The following is a 20,770-nucleotide window of genomic DNA, read 5'->3' on the forward strand; positions in this document are numbered from 1 at the left end:
AGCTGCCGCCTCTGCCCCTGGCACTACCGGGATAATTATGTTACAGGGAACACGTCTTGTACCTAGCGAGAGACCCCAGGGCGAGAATGTAGCAATAGGAATACAAGAGGGAGGTATAACTTCTAGTGTCTATGGGGGGAAGGCTGGAGCTGCCCTATTATTTGCCCACATGCCACACTGTTGAAAGAATAACAAACAAAGGGCAAATCATTACTGTACACAAGCACCGGCACCAGCTCAGGAACAGAAAGGAGGGAAGCGCCAGCCAAGAGCTGTTTGTTTAAGGAGGTGTCTTTTTTCCTCTTTGTATTGCTGACGTGGCCCCTGGTGCCCTCACCCACATGTGCCCTCTCCCACAGCCTGGCAACTGCTAATGGGGAAACCTTTATTCTTCCAATACCCCTTCCCTTGCCTCCAGCGTGGGGACATTGTGTCCTTTAAACACAATTTATGCCTTTTCCTGCCAATTCTTATGCCAATTAAAAACACTGGGTCCCTAATGAGAAACCATAGGGCAGCTCCCAGTCATGTGTCACAATTACAGGTATGGGGGGGATGGTTTGCCCTCTTTTGGGTATAATTTCTAATTATAATCAGCAAGCAGTCAATCTAATCCATCTTTGGGGCGACACCTTGCACACCGACGCTGCCCCGACTTCTGCTGCTTGGGTTGAATCAAGTTAAATGCTGGGTGGTTCCTCTGTGCTGCTGAGCTTGCTGAAAGGGCGAGGTACATACTAGATCCCTATAAATCTTGCCCTGTTTTGTTCTAACACAGTTCCAGGCCAGCGTCAAACTGTAATTGTAGGTTTTAGCAGATTGTGTAATCTCATAATTTAGAAACTGTGGTCTTGCTTTGCCTTTACTCTCCATCCTCTGCTGAGCGGCGCTGCCCTGTGTTTCCTCTGTTGAGTGTCTCATCGGGAACAGGAAGGAAGTAGATACAAGTTTCAGGCTAATCGGAATGACAAAAGGTCAGCAAACCAAATGGACATGTTAAACAGCTATTTAATAGTCAGCTCTTTGGCCAAATCTATGGGCAAGTATCATTTGTTGAACTTGTTTGTGAACCAACGTTTCTGGCCTTTTGCTTTTAACACATTGTGTACTTGTACAAGCAGCCAATCAGAACGAGCCCTTTACAAACTTACCCTCTGGATGCCAGGGACAGTCAACCTGATGCCAAACTATATAGGCTGGCATGAGGACTCAGTCACTGTGGATGGGACAGTATGGCAGCAAGGGACATAAAAGACTCATTACCCCCACCCAATTGGTCTTCATTGTGTTTGGAAACTCCTGCTGAGCGAGTCGTAGGACCACGGTGCCCAATCTCAGATGAAAAACAGCGGGACGGGGAAGCTGCAAGTGAGCAGTTGGCACAGGGGGAATCAAGATGACTTGCTAATTAGCCAACCAGAAATGGCGTTCTCGGTGCGTCTTCACACCTGGAAGGCGGGAAATAGCAGCTGTGTTTGTTCTAAAGGATAACGAGCGAAAGCGAAGGTGCCAAGTGCCGACTGCGGAGAGACTTGCCTGGAAAAGGCTTCAATTAAAGTGGAAGTGAAAACTTATACTAAAATGGAAGGAGAGGCCAATGGCCTTGCTGGTCTTCAGTTTTTATTTTTGTGCCTGTTCTTCGGCTTCTCAGTTGGGGGGGCATCTATGTAAGCCACATGCCCCCCAACTGCATTGGTAGCACTTAGACCTTGTCTGGTCCTGTTTCCCATGTGCATGCCCACAGACGGCAACTGCCACTAGGCAGTCTGAAGCTGCCAATCCCTCTGAGAAACTCTGCCTACGGAGAATAGGTATCAGGGACCCCTAGGGTTTATACCAGCAACACTGCTGGGGAATAGGGTGCCCTATGTGGGGGTGCCCTAGAGTTAATATTGCATGGCATGGGTGTTTATTTCCCCTAAAATCCGCAGGGCAACCAACCAGCAAGATCTTCCATGAAAATGAATATCAGATTTTTTTTCCATTTCCCCTTATCTATAGCATTCCAAGAGTTAATCTTTACTTAACCTTTAAAGGATAAGTAAACCTTAAAAATAAGTGAATGTACAATTGTTGAGGGGACAATTCTAAGCACTTTTGCAATGTACATTCATTGTTTTTTTTGTTTTTTTTAGATTCTAAGATATTAAGGGATACATAAACATAAATGAATTTTGTTACAACAGCACCACCTGCTGGTCATTTTCCCACCAGTCTGACCACCAAGTAGTCAAGGAAGTTGTCAGGAGAAATAAAGAGGCTGTTCTGATGTTTTTCTGCTTAGTGTTGTAACAAAATTCATTCATATTAACAGTACATGTATCCCTTAATATCTTGGAATCTAAAAAAAATAAATAATGAATGTACATTGCAAAAGTGCTTAGAATAGCACCCTAATCAATCTTACATTCACTTATTTTTAAGGTTTACTTATCCTTTAAGGCTTATTATTTCCTAGTCTCCAACAAAACACAAACACGCGGCCTGGGCACACGGAGGAGATGCCAATATAATCTACTGCTTCGTATTCCCTGTGCCCTGCAAGCTGAAAACGCCCCCATGGGGGTTTCATGGTGACTATACTGGTCACTGTGGCAGCAGGAATGTTCTCAATTAAACACTTGGGCAAGAATGTTGCACCTATGAGGAATAGCTGCAATCACCCAATACAAATAACAAATTGCCGGTGGGGGGCTTAATGAAGGAAAGTTGGGTGATAATTAATATCCCTGATAGGGGTCACAGGTGCCTTTCTATCGGAAAGAAACAGGTTACAATGTTCCAAGCATTTAAATAATCTCTTTTCCTCATCATTTATTTATGGAGAGCGGTGGCAGATCTGTGCTTCTTCCCGAGGTTATAAAAATCTACAAGTAAAATTTGGGAAGATACATTTTATATCCATCTGCTGAAAATGTGATTTGCAAGGCGGATTTCGGTCTGATTCTGTGTCACTTTGGGGACAGCAGGAAAAAGAACACGCCTGCATTATTCATAAAGATATAAACAGATCATTTGGAACAGCAAAGATTGGGCTGGAGTTGTTCTGGAGCTGCCAGACGTTTAGTGGGGGGGCTCAGAGTTGTAAATAAGAATGGAAAGACTAATCGCCTCTTCTTTGGGCAACTAATCTACCCGAAAAGCCTTCCCGCCGGCTAGAATCTAAATCGCCAGCGGGGTGGCACTCTTAGGAACGCTTTGTTTTCCGAAGTTGCCCGAAATTTTCTCTTGAGGCAACTTCGGAAAACGAATCGCTTCAAGTGCCACCCCGCCGGCGATTTAGATTCTAGCCGGCGGGAAGGCATTGCGGGAAGATTAGTCGCTCAAAGATGAGGTGCTTTGTCACCAGGCGACTAATCTACCCCAAATAGCATTGTGTGGCTCTACCCTTAAAGGGTCTTGTTAAAGCAGCCACTCATGGTAAAGATCTAAAATGGACTACAATAAAGATGAGGCAATTTAGAATTCCTGCATGCAATATGTGCCCATCCTCGTATACAGACAAGCAAACAGCTCTATTATCCATAGTCTCTGCACTTGCCCAGGCTCAGGACTATCCCTCACTAATCACATAATGACCCAGATGTAGGACAGGGTAGATTATCTCTTCAGAAGATCTCAGGAAGGGATATCTTTAAAGTCTGTGATCGCACACTAATCCTGAGCAAACACAATTTAGGATCCTTCCTCTGCAGCCCAAATGCAATGGGCAGATGGGATGTTATATTGTGATGAACTTGTATCTCCTGGTTGTATCTCTGCCAGTTTAATAAAGATGGCGTATCCAACTGCCAGCTGGACTGGCTCAAAGACAAGGTAAAATTTAGATGAGTTTTCTGCTGATTTAACACAAACTCCTCCCACAGACTGTCATTGTTTATAAAACTATGCAAGCATTTACATCCGTGCTGTCCAACTTCTATGGTACCGAGGGCCGGAATTTTTCTGGTCTACATGGGCCGATAACGGAAGCCAGTGTTAGCCATTCCCTGGTTTTAGACCCATGTTACCACAAGACCATATCCACATTAATAGAACACCAAAAAAACCAAATGGTTGGTGCTCACTGCAGGGATCAGGGCCGGAACTAGGGGTAGGCAGAGTAGGCGGCTGCCTAGGGCGCATTTATTGAGGGTCGCACTTTTAAGCAGATTTTTTGCCCTTTTTTTTATACTTTATTTTTTTTTTTAAGCGTTTATTTAATAGTTTGTTTCAGTAATCATGGTCACTCAGCTGGGTGGAATCCACCTCCCTCACCTTCTCCCTCTTGCTGGCAAGTAATAGACCCTCCTGTGTGGTGCAGCGTGATGTGCGTAAATGCCTCAATGACGTCACTGATGTGGTTGGCTGGCAGAGAGCTTGCTGGTACAGGTATGGGGGGCTGTATGGTGGATGGCTGCTGAGCTTGCTGGCACAAGTATGGGGGGACTGTACTATGGATAGCTGCTGGACTTGCTAGTACAGGTATGGGATCCCTTATCCGGAAACCTGTTATCCAGAAAGCTCCGAATTAGAAAAGATCGTCTCCCATAGACTCCATTATAATGAAATAATCCAAATTTTTAAAAATGATTTCCTTTTTCTCTGTAATAATAAAACAGTAGCTTGTACTTGTTCCAAACTAAGATCAATCTCTATTGGAAGCATAACCAGCGTATTGGGCTTATTTAATGTTTACATTATTTTTTAGTAGACTTAAGACTTGAAGATCCAAATTACAGAAAGACCCCTTATATGGAAAGCCCCAGGTCCCGAGCATTCTGGATAACAGATCCTATACCTGTACAGGTACAGGGGGCAGTACTATAAATGAAAAAGTGGCGTACACTTTCTTGCTTTCTTTATTTAAAACATCATGGTAAGGAGGGAAATGGTAATGCAGGACAGGGGGCACTGATTGAAGCTCTTGCCTAGGGAGCCAAACTACCTTGGCCTGGCCCTGGCCCTTGCAAGGATGTCCCTCATATGAGAAAAAATTAAGTCATATTAAGGGGCACATTTACAAAGCTCGAGTGAAGGATTCGAATTAAAAAAACTTCGAATTTCGAAGTGTTTTTTTGGCTACTTCGACCATCGAATGGGCTACTTCGACCTTCGACTACGACTTTGACTACGAATCGAACGATTCGAACTAAAAATCGTTCGACTATTCGACCATTTGATAGTCGAAGTACTGTCTCTTTAAGAAAAACTTCGACCCCCTAGTTCGGCAGCTAAAAGTTACCGAACTCAATGTTAGCCTATGGGGAAGGTCCCCATAGGCTTGCCCGCGTTTTTTTGATCGAAGGATATTCCTTCGATCGTTGGATTAAAATCCTTCGAATCGTTCGATTCGAAGGATTTAATCGTTCGATCGAACGAATAATCCTTAGATCGTTCGATCGCAGGATTTGCGCTAAATCGTTCGACTTCGATTTTAGTTCCTGGTCGAATATCGAGGGTTAATTAACCCTCGATATTCGACCCTTAGTAAATCTGCCCCATAGTCTTATAAGACATACCCTTAAATCAATATGCCTCATCCTCTCCTGTGTATAATACAGTACCCCCTGCATACGATTAAACACCTTAGGGGCCCCTAACAATAATTTTCGAATGCTAACAAACCCCCAGAATAAATACCAGGTTTATGTTCCATAGGGATCATAGGACAGGCAGAGTGTGGCACACACAAGGAGCATAGGGCAGATAAGAGTATGGCACACGCAGGGAGCATAGGGAAGGCAGAATAGAGCAGGAGACAGGGAAACCCATCAGGACCACTCTAAGATATACAGTGACACAGTGCTGGTGCTCCATTAGCATTCTGAATAAAGTATGAACATGTGAGCAGTTTCAGTCTGGGTCTCAGGTGTGAACAGTACAGGGTTTTAGGTTGTGAACAATAGAGGTGTCAGAAATGTGAACAATGCAGGGGGATTACATGTGTGAACAATACAGAAAATTACAGTGTGAATTGGAGGTTTAAACAATGCAGTTAATCCCTTTTAAAATGTACACATGGTAAGCAGACACAGCAGTTAGACTTTCATGTGGAGGGTCACACAAAGGGGGGTCAGTTGGACAGCCCTGATTTACATATTACCATTCTATTTTCACCATGTTTCCTCTTAGAGTCGTGTTCCAAAGTAAAAGGATTTATATCACACACACAGAGCTACGGATTACCTACTGTAGTGACTAAATATTTGAGTAACCAGTCATTTCTGTATTTACCCAATATCTCCACTGCTCTCCGGCCGGCAACACCCTCTCGCTAACAAACATCTATCAGGTTTTCAAGAAAAAAAGCCAAAGATAAATTTTAGGCGCCTGTGCATGTATAAATATTGTCATGTACCTGACATATGTCATGGGGCAATAGCATGTGTAATTCTCCAGAACACACAACAGGATAAATACAAGGCCAATTCCATGTATAATAACCCAGAACACACAGCAGTATAAATACAAGGCCAGTTCCATGTATAATACCTCAGAACCCACGGCAGGATAAATACAGTGCCAATTCCATGTATAATACTCCAACACACAGCAGGATAATTACAGTGCCAATCCCATGTATAATACCTCAGAAACCATGGCAGGATTAATACAGGGACAATAATACCCCCTCCCTGTCTGTTGGTTTGTGGAGGCTTGGTCCATCCTCAAGCCTTCATTACAATTCACTCATGAGGATTGTAACCTCTTTCTAAGAGGTCCCAGTTACACATACATTGCTCAGTATAAGAATCTGTATTTAATAAAAACAAATTTCTGCGTAAAAATCCACATTGAAATGGAAGGTTTACTACAAAACTGTTTTTATGCATGGTTGGCGATTGATTTATTCCTGACTTGTATTACCTGCTGCAACCCACGGTCTAACTGTCAGCCTAAGACAAACAAACAGGAGATCTTCCCCGTTTCTGACAGAGACAAGAGGTTGCATTGCTACACAGCTCTTTCTAATATAATACAAGTCCTGTTCACCTACAGCAGGAGAAATCCAGGACTATGTACTTGTCATCTCTTCAGTCTAATTCCTTCATTAATGCAAATACTACAAATATTACAGGGCCTTGCAGGGCAGCAGTTTTAATATAGAAGAATAGTATAGAAGTCCAAAATACAGACATTTCAACAAGAAGGGGGCACTGCACAAGACAGAGGGAGCAGAGCAATAGTCACACAGAAGGAGACGATGGAGACAGTAGTATCAGATGGACAAGGTAAAAGACAATGAGCACGGTAGGAGAAGGTAAAGATTGGAGACTACGGGAGCCAAACAGGACAAGGGTGATGGACAGGGTAAGAGATGATGGACACTGTAAAGGACCATGGACATGGTAGAAGAAGGTGGACAATGCAGAGGATGAAACACATGGTAGAAGACAGTAGACATGATAGAAGATGATAGGGATAGTAGGACATTATGAGAACAAAATGAGACAGTAAGTCAAGAGAGAGAGAGATACACATAGATGAAGATATTTGGATGAGATGGAGACAGCAGGAGACCATAAACAGAGTAGAAAATGGTGGAGAAAGAGAATATAGGGACAGTAAGACAAGATGGGAAAACAGCAAGGCACGGAGAAGACTGAAATGATGGACACAGAAGTAGACAATGGTGGAAGGAGAACATAGGGACAGTGAATATGCAGACAGTGGAGACAATGGACAAAGTAGGAGAAGGACACACTAAGATAAGATGTACACGGTAGGAGATGATGGGTCAGAAAGACAATATGGTGACACTTGGAGAAGATCAAAGTAGATGTTGACAGTAGGACAAGATGGCAACAGCAGGGCAGACAGTGAATTGTGTGGAAATTATTCCATACACAAATTAACGTTCTATAAGTTTCCTACTCTGGTGGAAGAATGTGATAACGGTAAGGGCATTACCAGCCATTACCCACCCAGTCTATCCCTGTTTGTCATATGTGATCTTGGAATGGTCCTGATATAAATCACAGGGAAGGTCATAAATTGGATCAGTACCAGGACCAGGGGGCGGATCTAAGTGCAATATCATTCATTCACAGTTGCATTAAACTCAGAGGTTTGACTGGCCGGATTCCGGTTGTCAATGGACTACAACTCCCAGAATCCTTCTCCGACAAGGGCAAAATGCTACTTTGACTAAGAATTCATAACAGGTTGGAAATATCTTGTACAACAAGCTGGAGGGTTCTGGGGAAGAGCAGAAAAGGGAACATTTGAGTCAATTACCCTTCCAGGCGCCAGTAATTTCCGCTTAGTCCAATCTACAGGTTCAGCTGTTGACCAGGGACATATATATATGTAATTAGCCCCCCACGCATTTCGTATTTCCATTGTCTTAAGTGATGATGTGCAGACAATACAGGCCTTGTCCCAGCACAATACCCCCCCCCCCCAACCTCGACACACAAAGCCGGCAGCTGCCACTTTTTCAATATTTGATGTGGGTTATGTTCTGCCGTGAGCACTAAAGCGAGGATTATGTCTGTAACAAGAAAATATTATCCCTGCGCTAACAGCAACCAGGAACCCGCCATTGTTTGCTAGAAACCAGGCAATAGCACCCAGTCCAAAGTGCAGCCAGGACGGAGAGGAAGGAGACAGTGGGGCAAAGTGGGAGTCAGTAGGACAAGGTGGGAGACAGTAGGACAAGGTGGGAGACAGTAGGACAAGGTGGGAGACAGTAGGACACAGTGGAGACAGTAAAGATGGATACAGTAGAACATGGTGGAGACAGTAGGACAAGGTGGAGACAGTAGGACAAGGTGGAGACAACAGGAAAAGGTGGAAACAATAGGACAAGGCGCTGACAATAGGACAAGGTGCTGACAATAGGACAAGGTGGAGTCAAATAGGACAAGGTGGAGACAAATAGGACAAGGTGGAGACAAATAGGACAAGGTGGAGACAAATAGGACAAGGTGGAGACAAATAGGACAAGGTGGAGACAAATAGGACAAGATGGAAGGCAGTAGGACAAGGTAGTAGGCAGTAAGACAATGTGGAGACAGTAAAGATGGATACAGTAGGACATGGTGGAGACAGCAGGACAAGGTGGGGGCAGTATGACAAGTGGGAGGCAGTAGGGTAAGATGGAGACAGTGCGACAAGGTGGGAGACAGTGCGACAAGGTGGGAGACAGTACGACAAGGTGGGAGACAGTACGACAAGGTGGGAGACAGCACGACAAGGTGGGAGACAGCACGACAAGGTGGGAGACAGCACGACAAGGTGGGAGACAGCACGACAAGGTGGGAGACAGCACGACAAGGTGGGAGACAGCACGACAAGGTGGGAGACAGCACGACAAGGTGGGAGACAGCACGACAAGGTGGGAGACAGCACGACAAGGTGGGAGACAGCACGACAAGGTGGGAGACAGCACGACAAGGTGGGAGACAGCACGACAAGGTGGGAGACAGCACGACAAGGTGGGAGACAGCACGACAAGGTGGGAGACAGCACGACAAGGTGGGAGACAGCACGACAAGGTGGGAGACAGCACGACAAGGTGGGAGACAGCACGACAAGGTGGGAGACAGTACGACATGGTGGGAGACAGTAGGACAAGGTAGAGACAGTAGGACAAGGTGGAGACAGTAGGACAAGGGTGGAGACAGTAGGACAAGGGTGGAGACAGTAGGACAAGGGTGGAGACAGTAGGACAAGGGTGGAGACAGTAGGACAAGGGTGGAGACAGTAGGACAAGGGTGGAGACAGTAGGACAAGGGTGGAGACAGTAGGACAAGGGTGGAGACAGTAGGACAAGGTGGGTGACAGTAGGACAAGGTGGGTGACAGTAGGACAAGGTGGGTGACAGTAGGACAAGGTGGGTGACAGTAGGACAAGGTGGGTGACAGTAGCACAAGGTGGGAGACAGTAGGACAAGGTGGGAGACAGTAGGACAAGGTGGGAGACAGTAGGACAAGGTGGGAGACAGTACGACAAGGTGGGTGACAGTAGGACAAGGTGGGAGGCAGTAGGACACAGTGGAGACAGTAAAGATGGATACAGTAGAACATGGTGGAGACAGTAGGACAAGGTGGAAACAATAGGACAAGGTGCAGGAAATAGGACAAGGTGCAGACAAATAGGACATGGTGGAGACAAATAGGACAAGATGGAAGGCAGTAGGACAAGGTAGTAGGCAGTAAGACAAGGTGGAGACAGTAACAATGGATACAAGTAGGACATGGTGGAGACAGCAGGACAAGGTGGGGGCAGTATGACAAGTGGAAGGCAGTAGGGCAAGGCGGAGACAGTACGACAAGGTGGGAGACAGCACGACAAGGTGGGAGACAGCACGACAAGGTGGGAGACAGCACGACAAGGTGGGAGACAGCACGACAAGGTGGGAGACAGCACGACAAGGTGGGAGACAGCACGACAAGGTGGGAGACAGCACGACAAGGTGGGAGACAGCACGACAAGGTGGGAGACAGCACGACAAGGTGGGAGACAGCACGACAAGGTGGGAGACAGCACGACAAGGTGGGAGACAGTACGACATGGTGGGAGACAGTAGGACAAGGTAGAGACAGTAGGACAAGGTGTAGACAGTAGGACAAGGGTGGAGACAGTAGGACAAGGGTGGAGACAGTAGGACAAGGGTGGAGACAGTAGGACAAGGGTGGAGACAGTAGGACAAGGGTGGAGACAGTAGGACAAGGGTGGAGACAGTAGGACAAGGGTGGAGACAGTAGGACAAGGGTGGAGACAGTAGGACAAGGTGGGTGACAGTAGGACAAGGTGGGTGACAGTAGGACAAGGTGGGTGACAGTAGGACAAGGTGGGTGACAGTAGGACAAGGTGGGTGACAGTAGGACAAGGTGGGTGACAGTAGCACAAGGTGGGTGACAGTAGCACAAGGTGGGAGACAGTAGGACAAGGTGGGAGACAGTAGGACAAGGTGGGAGACAGTACGACAAGGTGGGTGACAGTAGGACAAGGTGGGAGGCAGTAGGACACAGTGGAGACAGTAAAGATGGATACAGTAGAACATGGTGGAGACAGTAGGACAAGGTGGAAACAATAGGACAAGGTGCAGGAAATAGGACAAGGTGCAGACAAATAGGACATGGTGGAGACAAATAGGACAAGATGGAAGGCAGTAGGACAAGGTAGTAGGCAGTAAGACAAGGTGGAGACAGTAACAATGGATACAAGTAGGACATGGTGGAGACAGCAGGACAAGGTGGGGGCAGTATGACAAGTGGAAGGCAGTAGGGCAAGGCGGAGACAGTACGACAAGGTGGGAGACAGTACGACAAGGTGGGAGACAGCACGACAAGGTGGGAGACAGCACGACAAGGTGGGAGACAGTACGACAAGGTGGGAGACAGTACGACAAGGTGGGAGACAGTACGACAAGGTGGGAGACAGTACGACAAGGTGGGAGACAGCACGACAAGGTGGGAGACAGCACGACAAGGTGGGAGACAGCACGACAAGGTGGGAGACAGCACGACAAGGTGGGAGACAGTACGACAAGGTGGGAGACAGTACGACAAGGTGGGAGACAGTACGACAAGGTGGGAGACAGTACGACAAGGTGGGAGACAGTAGACCAGTTGAGACAATAGGACAAGATAGAGACAGTAGGACAAGGTGGAGACAGTAGGACAAGGTGGAGACAGTAGGACAAGGTGGAGACAGTAGGACAAGGTGGAGACAGTAGGACAAGGTGGAGACAGTAGGACAAGGTGGAGACAGTAGGACAAGGTGGAGACAGTAGGACAAGGTGGAGACAGTAGGACAAGGTGGAGACAGTAGGACAAGGTGGAGACAGTAGGACAAGGTGGAGACAGTAGGACAAAGTGGAGACAGTAGGACAAAGTGGAGGAAGTAAAAATGGATACAGTAGGACATGGTGGAGACAGTAGGACAAGGTAGAGACAGTAGGACAAGGCGGAAGGCAGTAGGACAAGGTAGGAGACAGTAGGACAAGGTAGGAGACAGTAGGACAAGGTGGAGACAGTAGGACAAGGTGGAGACAGAAAAGATGGATACAGTGGGACAAGGTGGAAGGCAGTAGGACAAGGTGGAGAGAATAAAAATGGATACAGTAGGACATGGTGGAGACAGTAGTACAAGGTGGAAGCAGTAGGACAAGGTGGAGACAGTAAAGATGGATACAGTAGGACATGCATGAGACTGTAAGACAAAGTGGAGACAGTAGGACAAGGTGGGAGACAGTAGGACAAGGTGGGAGATTATCTAATGAAAGAATGAATAACGCGCATATAACACATATAACATGGCTGCCTTTGTGAGCACAGTAGACAGTTTCCCACACAACCCCCTTTAGGGCAATAAACCTCCTTAGGGAGCAGCACAGAACTGGGAAGAGAGGCACCATAAATCATCTCAGGACCCTGAATCTGATTACAGTTCAGGTTGAGAATACGTAACGAGAATCATAAACACTACACAACTATATGTCAATACCCCTTTAAATGGCAATATTGCCTCTGTGTATGCCTGAACTGGTTAACAGAGTGACTGCATTGGGAAACTGTATCACAAACACTGAATATTCCACTGACGCCCTAGGGACTGCCGTGTTTCCAAGCAACAATCTCTGACCAGCAACTGCACTCGCAATTTCCAGGCTACTGCCATTGAAGCTACTTAGAGGGGAACGGCACCCAACAATGTCACTCTAAGCAACTTCCCAATATAAAAATTCATTATGGCTGTTTATAGCCTCTGCAAAACTGGCTCTGACTATTAAACAAGGTAGTAAAAGCAAGTGAATTCACAGGCCTACAGGAGAACGGACTGACTTAAACCTTAGGTAACCTGTGCTTTAGTGGTCACTAAATGATCTAGTAAACACTCCCAGGGGACAGGAATGTCAGCAATGTTGTGAGTGGAACCGGGTGCGTAGGGTTGGTACCTGGAGATGTGGCGTTACCAACGCAAAGAGTAGAGCCATAAAAGAAAGAAATGCCCTTTCTCTTGTTGTTGTTTAGGGAGGACCAACAAGTCGGACTGGTTTGGAGCAGAAGGAATCCCAGTAGGGGTGAGGTGGAATGTGTATTAATACAAAAAAAAAAAGCCTGGCCTGAAATACCACTAAAAGAAATAGTTCAGACCTTAAAATGTTAAGTTAACTTTACAAATATATTTTTAGTATAAGGTAGACCTTGTAGAGAGGTGTTCCAGGATAGTAACGGACTTGCACATCAATGAGGGATGCATTGGTGGAAAGGAGATTTACCATCAGCATAGGAAGGGATTCTTTACTGTAAGGGCAGTCAGGTTATGGGATTCCCTACCAAGTAGGGGGAATGAGTGATTCATTGGTGGGGAGAGGAAAGGATATTTTACCATCAGCATAGGAAGGGGTTATTTACTGTAAAGGCAGTCAGGTTATGGGATTCCCTACCAAGAAGGGGGAATGGGTGATTAATTGGTAGGGAGGAAAGGATATTTTACCATTAGCATAGGAAGGGGTTATTTACTGTAATGGCAGTCAGGTTATGTGATTCCCTACCAAGAGAGGGGGAATGAGTGATTCATTGGTGAGGAGGAAAGGAGATTTCACCATCAGCATAGGAAGGGGTTCTTTACTGTAAGGGCAGTCAGGTTATGTGATTGCCTACCAAGAGGGGAGAACGAAGGATTTATTGGTGGGGAGAGGAAAGGAGATCTCACCATCAGCATACAAAGGGGTTCTTTACGGTAAGGGCAGTGAGTGATTCATTGGTGGGGAGGAAAGAGGCATATATATATATATATATATAATTACCAATTAAGAGCTAATTGGGGGAGTAGAAGACTATGGCGTCACGCGGGGTAGTAGAGTAACACACAGAGCACCTGGCTCTTATCTCTGCTCTGACTAAGCCACGGGCTACAAGCCGATAACAGCAATGAGTCACACAGGCATCAACAGTCCCCGCCCCCCCGATTCCTGACCCGTTTCCAATAGAACGAAAGAACCAGAACGGTTCCAATACTGAAATGGCTACTGCCACCGAAGCTGAAAACGATCCAATAAGTGAATATCATGAAAACCTTTTTCCATGCACATTAAAAAAATAATTTCTTCAAAGATGAACTTTGGGTTTTCTCAGTGTGCAATCGGTTCTGCGGCGTTCGGCCATATTGTATCATGTTTCTCAATAAAGCCACGCCCCCTCTATTGCAAATGGAACAAAAAAAAATGTCCCACTTTCTAGAAATAATCCCAGAAGTAGAGACGCTTCTTGGAGCAAAGAAACAACTCTGTTACTAATATACAAAGCGACACAAAAAACACCTTCTGTTAAGATGAAGTCCCAAGAAGAGAAAGGGTTAAAGGTGATTTGTTTTTCCTTCCGTAGCTCGAAAATCCAGTCTGAGGATTAACCACCTTGTCACAACCCTCAGAATTTTCTGCTTATTTTACTTTCCACAATATTTACATTTAGGTGAAACTGCTGCACTGATAGAGCCGTGAATCGGCGGCTGGTGAAGCCATGAATTGATGTGCTGGTAATCCACTGGCTTCTGCTACATTGTAGCCAGGGAACTGAGATGCTGCTGTCAGTAGCAATGCCACTTGCAAAGAACTCTGTATAATCAATGTATATTGGGCAACAATTAATATTTGGGTTTATATCCCCTTTAATAAGGGGGGGGTCACCTGCAGCAGGAAATGCATCCTTTTCCTGGATACAATGAAGAAATGGCATTTCAGTTCAGGATAAACAAGTTCCCTGGCTTTGTATGGATCGCCTTTCACTTCCTGCCTTATGTAATCAGGCTGTCAGGGGATGCTGGGAAATATAGTTTGATTTACAGAATGATCCTCTGATCCCAGTTTTATCACAATTCAAAGACCCCCAAAGATAAGGGCTCATTTGCAACCACAACCGACAGTGCAGTGTCACAAAAGTGAACGCAGCCCAATAGTTGCGACTGCCGCCCGATGCGTCTGTCCTGACTTATGGATATGAGGGAAACCTGGAAGTACCACCAACATCCATTTGCTTCCCTAAGCCACATAGGAGAACGTCCACCACTCCCCAGTGTAGCTTGTGCCATAGAAAGCCATACGTTGTATTCAGTGCAACAGTAAAGTAGGCAGTATCTGCCACAAATGGGGGGAGGGGTATATTTAAGGGGAAGCAAACACTCTAATGTTAGATCTGACATAACAAATTGTTGCTTATTGGTTACCATCGCCATGGTGCACAATCAGTATGACTAGAGGTTGTGCCTTGGTGGATAGTAGCGCTGCAAATGCAATTAGCTCCGGTGGCCACTCCCCCTTCATTGAAATAAAGAACTGGTTAAAGTTGCGCTTTATGAAAACGCAGCGGGAATGGGGGAGCTGAGTTTGTTGGCCACAGACATTTTCCTGCCATTGTTTAATTGTGTGAAGTCACGGCATATTTGGTTGGTAGGGGTGTCAAATGGAGTGTTAACCCTTTGTGGCTGTGCACTATATGGATACAGAATAAATCCAGTAAAAATCTAATCATCAATAATGAGCAAATGAGTCTATACTAGCAGATGACAGTTAGTAACATGAGGGCCACTGAGGCAACACAAGCCAAAGCCCACTGAAACAGCTGCCCCGCCACACGGCATGAGACTTGTGGCTTGGACACACATCAGTGAAAAGGAGAACAGAAGAACAAGAAAAGACAATCAAATTAATGGAGGCTTAAAGTGCTGGGGTTGTTGTTGGCAGAGGAGGGATCTGAACCGTGTGTAACAAGGTGACTAACTGTCATCTTCTAGTAAAGCAGCGGCGACAGAAGCACCAGTACGTCATGAGCAGCACTTTTGTTGCCCAACAACAGGGTCTCTGTCTGATCTGCAACTGATGGGGCAACACAGGCTCATCTAATCATCTGGGCCCCAGGGCCAACAACTGGGTCACTCATGCCCTTCCACAATAGGACCCTCGTGTTCCCCCTAAACCTAGAAATATGTCACCCACCATACAACCAAGAATTCATGTATTTCTCTCGACAAGAACATGTCACCCATCATATAACCCTGTCCCACCATATTCCGACTCATGTCACCCATCATATAACCCTGTCCCACCATATTCCGACTCATGTACCCCCCAGAGATATAATGTCACCCATCATATAACCCTGTCCCACCATATTTCGACTCATGTACCCCCCATACCCAGAGATACAATGTCACCCATCATATAACCCTGTCCCACCACATTCCGACTCATGAACCCCCCATACCCAGAGATATAATGTCACCCATCATATAACCCTGTCCCACCATATTCCGACTCATGTTCCCCCATACCCAGAGATACAATGTCATCCATCATATAACCCTGTCCCACCATATTCCGACTCATGTACCCCCCATAACCAGAGATTTAATGTCACCCATCATATAACCCTGTCCCACCATATTCCAACTCATGTTCCCCCATACCCAGAGATTTAATGTCACCCATCATATAAACCTGACCCACCATATTCCGACTCATGTACCCCCCATAACCAGAGTTACGTCACCCATCATATAACCCTGTCCCACCATAACCCGACTCGTGTACCTCCCCCAAATTTCCAGAGAGACACAATGTCCCCTATCACAAGCATTCAGAGCATAACACTGATAGATTGCAAGCCTTTGAGCACCAAACTACCCCCAAAACATGATATCCTTTCCTTCCTTATTGCCCCAACTAAAAACAGCCCTAGAACACAAAGGCTCCTTACAGAACAATGGGCAAAAATATACAATGTTACTACTGTAACAAAATCCCTCTACATCAGCCAAGGGTCCCACGAGTGCTGCTGACATACAACTCCCAGCAACCTATTGACAGCTTTGACTGGAGTGGGGTGCTGGGAGTTATAGAACAAGGAGAACTGGAAGGGGGAGAAGCCCATTCTCTATAGGGAGTAATAATATAAATAAATAAATATATATATATATATATATATATATATATATATATATATATATATATATATATATACATACACACACACACCATCATTATATATATGTATATATAGACATCTCTCTCTCCTGGCAGACAGAGAGAAGGGGAGAGACAGAGACAGGAATAGAGAGAGAGATCCACTGACACCTGATTAGAACAAACACTGTCACCTTCCCCCACCCTTCCCTGTTTTCCCCATGAGCATCACTCACCTGGGCCCCCAAGGGCCACCCGGCACAGCAGTAGGGAGCAGCATAGGATGGGCCCCAGTAGGGCTGCAATCCGGGCCCCTGCAACTCGGGGAGCCCCCATCCCTTCAGGCAAACACGGGGAGACACTGCAGCATGTCTGACACTGAGCAAGGAGAGCGCAACCACTGGAGGAGGAGCGCGCACTGGCACAGGGAGAGGGGCACGCGCGCAACTGGAGCGCGCACAGCAGAGACACGCCCACCAAGAAAGGGAGGGGTTAGGGGCATTTTGGTTTTGCTGTGTTAGTTCCCAGTTTCTGTAGATTGTAAGCTCTATGGGCAAGGGACCTCCTTTAATCTCTGTATGTTTATACTTATTTACTACTATTAATTATTATTCATGTTATTATTACTAGTAGTATTGTTGATATTATTAGTAACGTATATTTAGAGCAGCCACATATTCCGTGGCGCTGTACTGGGACATACCAGCAGAGACAGCTGAAATGAGTGGCACAGAAGCAGGAACCCCAGATATTCCCTTTTATTCTCTGTTCTCTGCGCATGAGTCTGACAGTTTCACCCACAAATAGAATGTTGGGGTGACGCATTGCCCTCCCCCCTTCCCTTCAATGGGAGACAATTTTTTTTCTGCTGCATATTAATAAGTATCATAATTCTTCTTGTATCAGGTACCTCACTGGGCTTGTTGTGCAGCGCCCCCTGCTGGAAGATTCTTACTGTAGCGCAGAATTCGGGTACTGAGACTGAAACTGGAGCCATTTACATTTTATTTTCTATTATGGACCAGGACCTTCTCTAAATTCACTCCTATGCTCTATTTCTTTTATTCTTCCACTTATAACCCAATATTCCCAGTCCTGCCCAGTCCACTCCAGTCCAGGGAACTCCCACAATGATTTATAACAACATTATCACACTCCTGAGCTGCGTGGGGGGGAAATGTCTTAGGAAAAGTCTCTGTAAAGGTATTTTTACTTTACTACCTGGCACACCTAATCCTGCCTAAATCTATGTACTCTTCTGCCTCAACTGCAATACACAATAAGCTATACCCTCATACTGTACTGTCTAAGGGAATCAATATGGCATCTCCTCCCATATGTTTAAATACAAATATACAGAAAGGGAATGTTCTGGGCACACAATAAGCTACATACCCTCATACTGTACTGTTTAAGGGAAACAATATAGCACCTTCTTCCTCTCATATGTAAGAATACAAAAATACAGAAGGAATGTTCTGGGCTCACAATAAGCTATACCCTAATATTGTACTGTCGAAGGGAATCAATATGGCACCTCCTCCCATATGTATAAATACAAATATACAGAGAAGGAATGCTCTGGGCACACAATAAGCTATACCCTCATACTGTACTGTCTAAGGGAATCAATATGGCACCTCCCTCCTCCCATCTTTGCCCCGTTGGTAGGCAATACAATGCATCATATCCAGAATGCCAAAGAGTTTGTAACTAAGATTCACGGCGTTACATGCAGGGATCCCCAACCTTTTGAAGCCGTGAGCAACATTCAGAAGTAAAAGGAGTTGGGGAGCAACACAAGCATGAATAATGTTCTCGGGGTGCCAAATAAGGGCTGTGATTGGTCATTTGGCAGCCCCTATGTGGCTTGTCAACCTACATTGAGACTCTGTTTGGCAGTACACCTGGTTTTTATGAAACCAAAACTTGCCTCCAAGCCTGGTATTAAAATATAAGCATCTGCTGTGAGGCCACTGGGAGCAACATCCAAGGGGTTGGAGAGCAACATGTTGCTCACGAGCTACTGGTTGGGGACCACTGCATTAGAGGCAGAAGAAACAATGGTATCATATGAGGTCACTTCTTTGTTCACATGAATACCTACTACAGAGGCAATTGAGACTGTAAGAAATCGACTGCAACAAGATAACACCCTCAGCAGCAGAACGAAGCTCAGTCCCAACCAAGTATGTTTGTTGCTAGATTTGTGTCTTAACACCACATACTTCATGTACAAGAACCTTTTTTATAGACAGAAACATGGCTGTGCAATGGGTTCTCCAGTCTCTCCTATTGTAGCAAACCTGTACATGGAGGAAGTGGAAAGGAGGGCCTTACTTACTTTCCAGGGAACTACACCGAGTCACTGGTTCAGGTATGTGGATGACACTTGGGTTAAAATCAAATCCAATGAAGTGGCGGCCTTTACTGAACACATTAACTCAGTGGACAATAACATCAAGTCCACAAGGGAAGATGTCCACGAGAACAAACTTGCCTTTTTGGACTGTTTGATATGTATCCAAGAGGGGGGGGTAACTTGAAGATGGAAGTATACAGGAAACCCACTCATACGGATCAATATCTGTTGTTTGATTCCCACCATCCGCTGGAACACAAACTGGGGGTCATTAGAACTCTGCACCACAGGGCGGAAGTTGTGACAACTGATACAGAGTCCAAAGACAAAGAGCAAAAACATCTTCGAGATGCTTTGAAAGCGTGTGGCTACCCAGACTGGGCCTTTGTCAAAACAGCAGCAACCAAGCCCAACAGGAACACCAATAGAAGTAACCGCCCGGAGACACATAGTAGGCGAAACATAGTTACCCCATATGTAGCTGGAGTGTCTCAGGAGGAAACTCAGGAGGATTTTTAACAAACACCACGTCCCTGTGTTTTTCAAACCTAGCAACACATTGAGACAAAAACTGGTACACCCAAAGGATCCAACCCCTAAAGAAAAACAAAGCAATGTGGTATACGGAGTCCAGTGTAGCGAGCAATGCAGAGATCTATACATTGGGGAGACAAAACAACTGCTCACAAAGCGAATGGCTCAGCATAGGAGGGCGAACTCTAATGGCAAAACTCAGCTGTCTTTCTACATTTAAAGACAAGGGACACTCCTTTGAAGATAGCAAGGTCCAAATCTTGGATAAAGAAGAGCGCTGGTTTGAACGAGGCATGAAAGAGGCAATTCATTCATGTCAAGGTGGAGAAACCATCCCTGAACAGAGACGGGGCCTTTGAGACCACCTGTCTGCTACATACAATGCTGTTCTAACATCTGTACCCCGGCGGTTTCAGAACACTTCACACGTCCATTCAAGTAACACCCGTTTCTAGGAGTTGCATGACACATTGGATAATCCTATCACAGTAACTACACAGAATCTACACCCCTGTGAGTTTCTTCAGATGTTACCTCTTTGAAGAGTTACAATGGGCCATTGTGATTGGATTAGTAGAAGAGTTTATATGCCGAGAATTTCCCACACCAGTCAGTTGAACTGAAGAAGCTGCTCGGATGAGTAGTGAAACGTCTTCATTGATTACTCAGCAAGTCCAGTTGTTTTTAGATTTACCTATACTAGATATACCATGACCTGGATGAATGAAAATCTTCATAGTCACTCCTCCCATATGTAGAAATACAAATATTTAGAGAAGGAATGTTCTGGGCACACAATAAACTATACCCTCATACTGTACTGTCTAAGGGAATCAATATGGCACCTCCCTCCTCCCGTATGTATAAATACAAATATACAGAGAAGGAATGTTCTGGGCACACAATAAACTATACCCTCATACTGTACTCTCTAAGGGAATCAATATGGCACCTCCCTCCTCCCATATATATAAATACAA

At 45.5% G+C, this 20,770-nt stretch overlaps 1 protein-coding gene across 1 annotated transcript in view; it reads right to left on the bottom strand.

Moving 5' to 3' along the window:
• Positions 1-17,374, bottom strand: part of npdc1.1.S (neural proliferation, differentiation and control, 1, gene 1 S homeolog) — a gene marked incomplete at its 5' end in the record, with an annotated part of 35,312 nt that extends 17,938 nt beyond the window's left edge. Inside the window, one exon of the mRNA XM_018233704.2 lies at positions 17,131-17,374. Coding sequence (XP_018089193.1) covers positions 17,131-17,374 — 244 coding nt within the window. The remainder of the gene's footprint in view (positions 1-17,130) is intronic.
• Between the last annotated feature and the right edge of the window lie 3,396 nt (positions 17,375-20,770).

This window comes from Xenopus laevis, chromosome 8S (assembly GCF_017654675.1).
Source record: "Xenopus laevis strain J_2021 chromosome 8S, Xenopus_laevis_v10.1, whole genome shotgun sequence".
Lineage (NCBI taxonomy): Eukaryota > Metazoa > Chordata > Amphibia > Anura > Pipidae > Xenopus > Xenopus laevis.